The sequence below is a fragment of the Ziziphus jujuba genome, chromosome 3 (assembly GCF_031755915.1).
Source record: "Ziziphus jujuba cultivar Dongzao chromosome 3, ASM3175591v1".
NCBI classification, from domain to species: domain Eukaryota; kingdom Viridiplantae; phylum Streptophyta; class Magnoliopsida; order Rosales; family Rhamnaceae; genus Ziziphus; species Ziziphus jujuba.
Genome location: NC_083381.1, coordinates 21,841,230 through 21,853,094, shown reverse-complemented (window position 1 = coordinate 21,853,094; position 11,865 = coordinate 21,841,230). Strand labels below are relative to the sequence as shown.

General features: G+C 31.5%; 3 protein-coding genes across 3 annotated transcripts; 2 read left to right on the top strand and 1 right to left on the bottom strand.

Annotated features, from left to right (window-relative positions):
- Positions 1 to 1,961: 1,961 nt before the first annotated feature.
- On the top strand, positions 1,962 to 3,171 carry LOC107422862 (uncharacterized). Its single transcript, XM_016032370.4, has 2 exons — positions 1,962 to 2,151; positions 2,842 to 3,171. The coding sequence occupies exons 1-2, from the start codon at positions 2,014 to 2,016 to the stop codon at positions 3,073 to 3,075; spliced, it is 372 nt and encodes a 123-aa protein (XP_015887856.1). The 5' UTR covers positions 1,962 to 2,013; the 3' UTR covers positions 3,076 to 3,171.
- Positions 3,172 to 4,425: 1,254 nt separating this feature from the next.
- Positions 4,426 to 7,181, top strand: LOC107422876 (CRIB domain-containing protein RIC7). Its single transcript, XM_016032383.4, has 5 exons — positions 4,426 to 4,734; positions 5,138 to 5,301; positions 5,562 to 5,659; positions 5,886 to 5,958; positions 6,138 to 7,181. Exons 2-5 carry the CDS (start codon positions 5,244 to 5,246, stop codon positions 6,611 to 6,613), a joined length of 705 nt encoding a protein of 234 aa, XP_015887869.3. The 5' UTR covers positions 4,426 to 4,734; positions 5,138 to 5,243; the 3' UTR covers positions 6,614 to 7,181.
- Positions 7,182 to 7,367: 186 nt separating this feature from the next.
- Positions 7,368 to 10,503, bottom strand: LOC107422844 (uncharacterized). The gene is made up of 2 exons (XM_016032353.4): positions 10,317 to 10,503; positions 7,368 to 9,322 (listed from the first exon to the last, which is right to left on the bottom strand). Exons 1-2 carry the CDS (start codon positions 10,404 to 10,406, stop codon positions 8,369 to 8,371), a joined length of 1,044 nt encoding a protein of 347 aa, XP_015887839.2. The 5' UTR covers positions 10,407 to 10,503; the 3' UTR covers positions 7,368 to 8,368.
- Positions 10,504 to 11,865: the final 1,362 nt, after the last annotated feature.

Sequence of the window (11,865 nt, the reverse complement as noted above, 5' to 3'; positions counted from 1 at the left end):
CACATATACATATACTTAAAGAAAAATACTGCTTTACATTAATATATATATATATATATATATATATAAGGAATAGGACAAAGAATTGATGCCTTTAGACAGCATTTCTTTTCAGTAACTTTGCTTTTGCTTGTTTCTTCACAGAAATATTGCTAGGAATTATATTCACTTTCTATGTTTTGTCACTATTTGTTGCATATTTCATGATAAATATTCTTATTGTTGTAAACCCAACTAATTTCTCATCAAATAATATATATTCATATAGACATCAAATTAATTAATCAAAATTCGGATGAATACCATCTTGGTCGTTTAAAAGAATAAGTAAATTAGTTTCATATAGAAATGAGTGGAAATTAATTAATTAATTACTTAATACAAAGAAATTAAGCAGTAAGTCATTTAACATCTAAATTTGACCAAAAATTTACTGATTTATAAGTGATTGATAGGATAAATATTTGAACTTTAACATCGGCCTAATTCTATCGGTTAAACTGCAAAACACACTTTGATGGCTTTGCTTTCGTGGCTTTTAGTTATAATGATTAAAGAGTGCCTGAGAAAGCCTTTCGGATTTTTTATTTATTTTTTATTTTTTAAACGTACTATGGAATCACTGAATATGAATATAATCTAAAGGTCTCAAAATTTTTTGAAAAAGAAATTGGCTAACTTTTGGACTGTTTAATCTTTTTTCTCGACAGACAAACAATGTGGTAAGAGGACATGTCTTAATGCATGCATGTAGCCAATAAAGGACCTTCTCTTCTTTTTTCTTTTTCTTTTTTCCTTTTTTTGTTTTTGTTTTTTCCCTTAACAATGAAAGGAAATTAAGTATTATATATATATATATATATAAACAAAAAACAAAAAAAGAAGAAGAAAGAAAGAACCAAGGAAATAAAACATGTTTTAATTAAGAGCAACGTTAAAAAAATCTTTGAGTTGTGGAATATTTCCAAATGACGAAGAGTACTATACTATTAATTTCACCATGTTAGTTTTTTCAGTTGATTATATATTGAAGTGACAAAAATAAAGACTTTAAGAAGCTAAACTTTATAATTTTTTAGCATATTCTTTTTATAATTAATTATTGGTTGCAAAAGTTTTATTTTTTTAGTTAATTTTGTCCATCGTTAATTGCATGCATGCATATTCGGCAGTTGACAAATTAAGAGGCCCACTTTGAAGATTGTGTGAAAATATTGATTAATTATGAATTATTTTAACAAGCCAGATGGTCGGCCGGTGCAGAATTTCTGAGGTATATATGCTTCAGCTTTATTTACCCCATTACGACTAATTAATCAAATCATGTCTCTCAAAATATACATATATATATATAATAAAATAATCAAATCATGTGAAAAGAAAATGACTATAATTTCTATAATTTATGATCAGTCTAATCTTTTGAATAATTCATACGATTAAAAAAACAAAAATACAGGATGACCCATTTATCGTGGTATACAACACTCTAAATGACAATAAACTTTAGTTTTTAATCTTCAGATTGTGTGATTGATCATATCTATGAAATAGAAAAATCCTTTCCTCTAATTTAGCATATAACAACAAAATATAAAATAAGAAAACTTTTTTGTAGCCATTTTTAAACCTTAGGAGTTGGTATTGTACCTTATGGTTGGGTTAATTCGCCTTTCGGTGTGTCAAAGATAAACATATGAGAGAGCAGTGGTCAAATTGGAATATTCTCTATCATGTATCTTATGCAATGAAGTTGGCCATTTTGCTTGGTGAGGGATTTAGGGGAATTTAATGTACAAACCATGGAGAGGAAGAAGCTCTAGAATTTTTCCCTTTTTTTTTCTTTTTAATTTAAATTTAAATTTTAAAATTTTTATTTGCACATAGATACTCATTCCCTTGAAAAGATAAATTAGTAAAAAGGATAGTGACTTCCTTCTATAACCTTTTTGGTGCTATAAAAGTTGTCATTTCTCTTCATGCAAACCCAGAAAGACTCAAGTCAATTAAACCATGGGAGAAGAAGCGATTGTGGAGGAGAGAAACATGGTTGACATTAGTCTTAAGGACCTTTCCAAAAAGCTTGAGGAATTTGCCAAAGCCAGAGATTGGGAAAAATACCATAGTCCCAGAAATCTACTCCTTGCTATGGTATACTCTTATAGCTTCCTCATATCTATGTCTATACACTGTATTTATATGCCTTAATTCATGTATGTATTGCTAATACCTCATGCATATATAGTTTGCTATACATCATTAAACTAATCTTAACCGCTTTTTCAGGAAAATATTATATATAGATATAAATGTTCAGTTCAAAGAGCAATTCCACTTTTCTTCATGTTTTCTAGACATGATGGATATATAACCAACAGAGCCAAACATATTTTGTTTCCAATATATGAAATTTCTTTGTTATTGTATACATGAAAAATCTGCTTTGGTAATAAAGTAGAGTTATAATTCAGGTCAAAATTGGAGTGCAAACAGTCAAAATGTCAAAATCTCTGGTCTTCTTCAAATGCCAAAAAACAAAAAAAGGCAATATTTCCTTGATCATGTATAGGATTTGTATATTAAAACCCATTTCAAGAGTTTAGTAGAAAGCATCAAAAGGGAGATTTTTTGAGTTTATATGTTTTCCTCTACTTTTGCTTTATAGAAACCTAAACTTGTAGAAATTTGATTATGTACATAAGGATACTATGCATATACAACTGACCAAACATAACAAGGAGGTTAAAATTGACAAAGAAGGAAAAATAAAATAAAATAGAGCGAAGGGTTGTTAAATATTTAAAAATCTTTGTATGTGTATGGATATGATATGATGAGCAGGTTGGAGAAGTAGGAGAGCTATCAGAGATATTCCAATGGAAGGGAGAAGTGGACAGAGGATTGCCAAATTGGGAGGAATCAGATAAGGAGCATCTTGGTGAAGAGCTTTCTGATGTACTTTTATACCTCATCAGGCTGTCTGATATTTGTGGTATTGATTTGGGCCATGCTGCTTCCAAAAAGATCCTTAAAAATGCTATCAAATACCCACCCACCATTAACAACATAACCTAATTCTAATATCTCTACTTTCTACTTCTTTTTTTGTTTTCTTAGATGGATATTTCATCTATTTACTACTGATGATAAATCAAATTGTAATTCACAGAATCTTTTTATCTTCCTTTCTTTTCTTTTTTGTAATTTTGAATATGTATTGGTTTGAAAACAAAAGTAGCCTGCTCATCCATCTTACAATATTTACTAACATATATGAGTACAACAATTTATTTTTATTTTTTTATATTTTTAATAAAAGTCTTATATATGCTAATATATTCTTTTAATATATGTTAATTAAAATTTGTTTACCCCAAAACCGAAAGGGGAATGATCAAGTGCACCACTTCAAGGAGACATCTTCTTCCCCAATAACCATAGCATGGAGACCAACATGACATATCTAAAGCAATTTTCACTTTCCACACAGGAAAAAAATGTTTAGGGATTGCTTTATAGAGCTGTTTTTATTTTTTGTCGGCAGCCTATACGTGCTAAAGTGTTCCTATTAACCAAATTACTGTACTACTTTTCTCAAAAAGCAAAAGAGGATGATAGATAATAATAAACAAATAGAAAGGAAGAAAAAACTCTGCAAAGAAAGTGGGAAAATGGATAATGCAATATTGCCATCATCTAAAATAGAAAGCAACCAAAATTATTTATTTATTTATTTATTTGAGAAATAAAAAGCAAGCAAATTACAATGTCATGTGGGACCCACTTTTAGCACATTAATATTGTACAATTTTTTTTTTCTGAGAAATAAAAAGCTAGCAGATTACAATATCATGTGGGACCCACTTTTTTGGGCACATCAGCAACGTTTTACAATTTGTTTTTGTTCCCTGAGAAATAAAAAGCAAGCAAATCACAATATCATGTGGGACCCACTCTTGTTGCACACGTCGGGGCCCGTCTTTTAGCACATCAGCAATATTGTGAAAGGTGGATCCCCCATGATTGTCCTCTGGCTGGTTCGGTGGGTTCCACATAATGTCCACTTGGCTGAGGTGGGTCCCATTGCAACATCAGATTGGGAGGTGTGGGTTGTGGAAATTACCAGACTAGAAATTGATGTGAAATATACAAATAGGTAGGAATTCAGCTGCTGGGCCACAATTGCCACACAGTTTGTTTTTTTTTCCCAACCGTTTTTCCCGCGCATTCACTAAAAAACCGTTAAACCCCTCAATATTAGGCTATGCAAAAATTAAAAAAATAAAAAATAAATTAAAACTTTGGGAATTTTTTTAGTCCAACCCCTCTCTTGGTTTCTACCTGAAATTCCGGTTAACTACAGGTTTTGATTGACTAGCCACCACGGCACACACTGACACCATCCTCGTCTTTCCGAGGTAATCGAGAAAACTCTGTGTTTCGAATTTCAATCCTCAGATAATTTTTTTTTTTTTTGTAATATTGTCCAAATTTAATAGAACATTTTTTTTTTCTCTTCTCACTCTTTCTTTTCTTGATTGAAATTAATTGATTGAAAATTTAATCAATTTGTTAATTTGCAATCAAGAATTGAAAGGGTAAAAAAAAAACAAAATTCACATCTTGCAATCTAACATTGATGCAATCAGGTTATGAAACTATGCTTGGAAAATTTCATGAAAGGTTGCAAGACTTAGGGATATCATGCCGCTATCTCAATTCGTTCTTCTGAAGGTATTGCTTCTAATTAATGCTTTCGATTTAATTTGTACTTTTTTTTTTTCCTCTAAATGGGGTTTCAAAAAATTCAAAAAAAAAAAAAAAAAACAAAAAACACTTTTCTACCTCAATTTTCCATGGTGAATCAACATCTTTCCCAACTAAAATAATGTTATCTCATACAAATAGCATATCAACCATGGAAATCAAACCTCTGCCTAAAATCCTTTCTTCCATTATTCTAATAATATCCTAACCCTTTTCCCCCCAAAAGAGATGAAGCAAGTGGCATTAATGGGCTAATTTTAATAAAAATTTCACCAATTTTGGCTACAGGGATTGTCCTCATGGTTTAATTAACAAATGGTTTTTTTTTTTTTTTTTTTTTTTTTTTTTTTTTTTTTTTTTTTTGGTTCAGGAGCATTTTGCAGATCTTGATTTTTTTGAATTTGAAGTTAGAAAGCAGAAACGGTACACAAACCAGCAACTTTTGAGGAAGCCTGTAATCAAGTTCTTCCTCCATTATGACGACCAAAGTGAAAGGCCTCTTGAAAGGCCTAAGATACATTTCACAGATTTTTGGTATGTATCACAAACAAATTTTATTTTCCATTCATCAATTAGTATCATTTTTATCTTCATTATTTTAACATGTTACAGAGAGAAACAAACTAAATCTTTGTTTGGTCTCCGAGAAAATGTGGAAAATATTGGAATTTTCATATAGTATATATGTACTTCAAATCCATAATACATGTGCACCACTTTCTTATTACCAAAACTAGTTTTTGCAATCTGTAATAAATGATTAAAAACTGGGGAAAAAAAAAAATAATTTGCAGATGAGAAAGAAGAAGAAATGCAAATTGGGTTTCCCACAGATGTAAAGCATGTAGCACACATTGGATGCGATGGCCCTTCGGCAAACACTCCAAGCTGGGTATGCCAACCATTTTCTTTCTTGTCTTCTTCCTCCTCTGTTCCCTTTAACAACCCAAATTGCAAAACGTAAATTTTCTTCAGTCATTTTCCTTAAAAAAAAAAAAAAAAAAAAAAAAAGTATCCAAATTTGAGATTCAAGCATATTAGCAACGCTATACAAATAAAAAAAAAAAGAAAAAAAGAAAAAATGTGATTATATATATATGCTTTCAAAATTTTTGCAGATGAATGACTTCAAATCTTCTTCGGAAGTCTCATCCGGGAAAGTGGATTCTAATGGAGAATTATCCTCTCAAGGTTTGCTTCTTTTCCTATGACATTCTTATTTAAACTGTATATGAAACCAGTAATGATTAGAATTTTCAATAAGAGACTCTTAACACTCTAACTAGGGAGGTTGAACAGATTGAAGTTAAAATTTAATTTTCATTGCCTAGCAGTAAACATAACAAAAATCAATGTGTATTGTATTGTAGATATTAGCAAAGCTGGTCTTGGAGCTCAAGAACAAGTGGTCAAAAATGAAATACCGAGATCAAGACGCCATTCTTCATCCGGGAGTGGTCATTCTTCACCGTTAGGTTCACCAACCAAACGAGGAGATGGATCAAAGCATTCTAGACGCCACCGCTCCCGTGATGGTATACCACCAGACTCATCTAAAGATTCATCAGGCAGCAGCAGGCATGCACGACGATCACACCGAAGTTCAAATCTTGGATCTGAATCCCCTGCACAAGAACCACCCGGCATCCCAAAAAGGTCTCACAGGAAGTCAAAAGGATCAACTGGAGGCGGTTCAACTAGATCATCGAGATCCAAAGGTCAGGATTCTTTAACAGAAATGCAATTTGCTGAACTTGGATCAGTGACTGAGTCAGGGGAGGGAGTGAAGGGCATTGAGAGATTGGTGGAGGAAAAGAGACTTGTGGGGGAAGTCAAGGTTGAATGAGTGAATTCCTTTTCTTTTCTTTTTTTTTTTTTTTTCCCCTTTAATTTTTCGAAGAGATTTTTAACATAATCCTCCAATGCAAGGTGTGAGTTTTTGTTGGTTTACATTTCTTCATCCTCCTTTTGTCATTTTTCACTTCTCATTTTGATAGCTCTTCTCCTGCAAAAACAAAGCCAAACCCAACAAACTTTGGTTTCTCTTGCAAAAGCTGTGTTTGTCTTTCCTAGAAAACACAAAGAAAGTTTCAACTGGCTGAGGTTAGAATATAATGTAACTCTGCCAATGAAACTTTCCTGGTTTTCTTTTTGTTTCCAAGCTAGACATCAACCTTAAGCATTAAGAAATAATGTTTACTGTAATTATAGTAAACTTTTGTCCCTTGAGGGATATACTTGTTGAGATTGGATAAATTATATGTATACAGACAAAAAAACAAAGAAAAAAAGAAAAAGAATTGCAGTGAAAATTAAGCTTAAAAATTCATGGATGTGATTCAAAATATGCATATCTCCAAACATATAAATGCATGCTATTATAGTAATTCCAAGATATAGATAATATAGTTTGAAACGAACCTTTTTGTATAATGTCATTCACTGTATGCTTTATTGGGGAAATTCCCCCCCCCCCCCCCCCCCCAAAAAAAAAAGTCTTGGGAAGAACATTCTTCAAACAACTTCCAAACTAACTTCTTTTCCAAGTAACTTATGAAAAATGAGCTTTCCTTGTATAAAATCGAATTGACGAAAAGATCCAGTTTGAGTAGCCAGCTGTGTGCCCTAAGGACTATACATGTTAAAAAAAAAAAAAATAAATAAAAAATACCAACAAACAAGAAAACCATTGCCCTTGAAGCAAGAATCCATATCTCGATTTCAGGATATGAAAGGGATCCAAAGAGGTGGAAAGCTCCTGAAAGATTACTGCACACTGGACTCGCTTAATATATGAACAGAAATCGACCCTTCATTTGATATTGAATCCAAGAAATATGTGTTTGCCAATTTTTGTGAAAGCAGAAAGTGGGAATACTGTAAAATCTGAAGTTGAAATCACCTTGACTGATGTCAAACCATGCGTTCGTTGAGACATAAAGCTCGAGGATAGAAAAATCTTGACCTTCTATGATATGGAAGAAAATGACACTTATGTGCCACGTTCATGTACAAATAGAAAATGAAAAGAAGAAATTTTTTTGTAAGGTGAGGTTTTCCAATTTCTATTCAGAGTTTCCAATTTCTTCTAAGTTGTACCCGTACTTCCTTTGTGTCTATGAAATGGTAAATTTCTTCCTGTTTTTCAAGACAATGTTAAAAAGTTATAACCATGTCCTTGAAATCAAATCCAAGAGATTAAAAAAGATCTCATTTGATTGCATCAATCTTCTTTTAAGCTTCCAATCCTCTTCCTTCAGAAATTCTTCTTACCTTCTAAAATTTCTTCAGGAATTGATGTCTTCTGTTCTAAATACTTATATATTATATTATCCAGAGAGATTCCCAGGTATTTTTTTTTTTTTTGAATTTTAAATACCAAAATTATAAAGGCAACATGAAGTAGAAACATCATGAGGCATAACTGATTTTTCTCCCTTTAAAGTCAAACAGGTAAATCTTTTGTAACAATTGGGAATCTTTCTTACATTTCCTTACTGCCAATCTCATAAGCTGTCACAGAAAACTCAATCCCACTTCCTCACCAATGCTATTTTCAGAGTGACTCAAGTAACTTCAAACCTCAATTTTCTCTTCTGTATCATAATCTTTCCTTTGAATCATCAACTTGCTGCCTAATCACTAATGTTGAAGGCGTTAGTACCATGTGAAGAGTGTAGTGCTTCTGAATGTTGTAACTAGCCAGGTTCCGGTCTTCTTCGAGTTGCTTTCCAGCAAACACAATACTCTGAATACAAATTGGTACTCTTACCTTACAACAAAGTTTCTCCTTGACTTCTCTGATTGTACATGAACGTGGTACATCAAGTGTGATGGTTTTCCCATTCGAAACCTTAATAAATATCTGAATCCAAGAAGCTTGAAGCTCTAGAACTGAATTTTCTTCAATTTCATAAAAGGCCAAAGTCTTGCAATCCTCAAGCTGGTTTCCTTCATAGAACATATTACAGTCACCTACAGGGCATCCCACAAAGCTCTCCACGAGTGTTTTGACATCTCTGACCTTGTACAAAAACTCAACTTCAAATTTCACTGTCTTCCCTCTTGGCGTTTTGACAAAAATTGGTAACACATGTCTCGGATTCAAGATCAAATGGAGGGTTGATTCTGTTCGAATGTTAAGTGATTCCAATGTCCGGTAATCTTCGAGTAGATTTCCACCATGGACTAGAGTGTACTGCCTCGGTTCGATCCCTTCCTTGTTCTGAATCATGGATTTGATGTCATGGACTGAATGGTAACCTTTTGCACCAAGAACCATGGTTTTCTGGTCTGAAGGAATTTTCACATATATAGTCCTTCGACCATACAGTTGGCTATCAACACTGTGAGTTTGATGCACCATCTGAAGGCCTTGATCAACTAGTCTCTGATCATTCTCAGACGAATCGATGGCCAAAAGCGGTTCTTCTTCAAAATTCTCAGAATTTGAATTGCATTCTTTCCTGTGTAATATGGCTTTGAAAGTTTTTATTGTCCGAGAATTCTTGACCTTCAAGGATACTACATTCATGAACCTCCGGAACATATTACTCTGCCACAAAGAAGAAAAACGAAAACATGATTGTGTAACTTTCATGGAAACAGCCAAAAGGGTTTGTACACAAATTGTTACACAGGATCAGAGTCAGTCAGTCACCATGGAAACGGAAACAAGAAGCTCTGAACAGATGAACAAAGATTCACATCAAAAGAATATATATATTAAAAAAAAAAAAAACACAGGAAATTCGAGAGGAAATTATGTTAACTTTGATGATTAACGTGTTTATGATGTTAAAGCAAACATTTAATGATAAACAAAGCGTTAAAAAAACAAGATCAAGAATCACTCAGCCACCATGGAAACGGAAACAAGAAGCTCTGAACAGAGGAACAAAGATTCACATAAAAAGAATATAATATAAAATAAAATAAAAACCAACACAGGAAATTATGTTAACTTTGATGATTAACGTGATTACGATGTTAAAGAAAACAATTAATGATAAACAAAGCGTTAAAAAACAAGATCAAGAATTACTCAGCCACCATGGAAATCAAAACAAGAAGCTATGAAACAGAGTCGTTTATGAAATTCGAGAGGAAATTATGTTAACTTTGATGATTAACGTGTTCATGATGTTAAAGCAAACAATTAATGATAAACAAAGCGTTAAAAAACAAGATCAAGGATCACTCAGCCACCATGGAAATCAAAACAAGAAACTATGAAACAGAGTCGTTTATGAAACTCGAGAGGAAATTATGTTAACTTTGATGATTAACGTGTTTATGGTGTTAAAACAAACAATTAATGATAAACAAAGCGTTAAAAAAACAAGATCAAGAATCACTCAGTCACCATGGAAATCAAACAAGAAGTTATGAAACAGTGTCGTATACAGCAGGAAAAAGAATAACCCAAAAAGCAATGCAAGAAACAAGAAAAAGATGCAGATTTGGAATTGAAAATTAAAGATTATGATATTGGAAAGCAAAACAGTAATGAATGATAATTAATCTTAGTTTTAGAGAGATAGAAGAACCTTTTCTTTAGATGGGCAGGAGGAGTTGCTTGATGGGATTTTCTGGTAATCTTTGCTTAGGACTCTGCATTTTCTTGGCGTTTCTTCCATTGCAGGATAATTCCAAAACCCAAAAAACCCAGAACCAGAATGTTGATTTTTTTTCAGCTATTGAGGAATTTTGAAGTTTTGGTATTATGAACTATGAAGTCCTATTTATAGGGAAACTTTCTAATTTATCATCAGACGGAGTGTATAAGCAGGAAAAATTCATTACTTTCTCTCTCTTAGAAGTTTAATTTCATAAAAACTGTAATTGTGGTTATTTTATTTTATTTAATATGTAATTGGTTCCCAATCAAATTGGATGGTTATAACACCTTTAATATATATAATTAAATAAATATCTTAATCTTTTTTTTTTACGTGTAAGATAAAAATAATATGGGGAGACAAGATAATAATAACGATGATGTATACATGTAATTTAATATATTTTAATTTCTTATATATTAATTTTATGGATCTTTCTTTGGGTTTTGATGGGTGCATGTACAATTTTTAATTATTCTAATTTATAGAAAAAATTGTTTCATGTATTTTGAGGAAAAATGCAACATTGTACGTTTTTCTTTTCCTTTTTATAAAAAAAATTTCAGATATAAGATGGGAGGATTATATAATTATAGGATAGTTTATAGTAATGCCTTCCAACAAAACTATAATAATTTCTGTCCAAATAATAATAATAATAATAATTTTTTAATCAGGAGAGTTTTCTCAATTTGCAAAAAGGATAATAAGTTATGATGTGGCATAAAACGTGTAGTTGACCTAAGTGCAAAGGAAATATATATAGTATTTTTTGAATGTTAATATTCTTTATTAATCAAAAATACTAAAATATAATGACCAACTACCATAACTTTCCAAATAGTTTCAACTTTCAATAGAATATAATTGTAGTGCTACGAAGTGGCTGTACTTGAATGGCATTGAAAAAGTGCTCTTTGACCAATGAACCAAAAGAAAGGATTCACTTTGTCACAAAATTTTAATTTTCATACGTAATATATATTTAAACACATAAAATAAATATAAATGAATATTCACTATGTTATTAGTAATTTAGCTTGTGGCACGATCACTTTGTGACATGTGTGTGTATATATATATATATAATTTATTTATTATATGTTTTAAATAATTCATCTCATCTAGGTCAAACCAGTATCTCTAAACTTACTCCTCATAATAATGTCTAAATTTTTTCTTTAAAGAAATTGGATCAATTGCAATTTTTTTTTTTTTAAGCAATCTGTGACTATATAATATCAAGAATGTGAGTCACATGCATATGATTATGTTCATATTATATGTTACACTAGTGGCTGGATAATGATTTAAATGAAGCTATTGAACAAGTTACATTATAAAAAGGCATAAAATATCCAAATATTTAAAAAAAAACAAAAAAAAAAAAAAACCCACCAACAAGGAAAGAAAAGTATTAATCCTACTAACTTGATGGCCTTAAGGCTTGGCCCTTAGGTAAGACCCAAAAAATAAT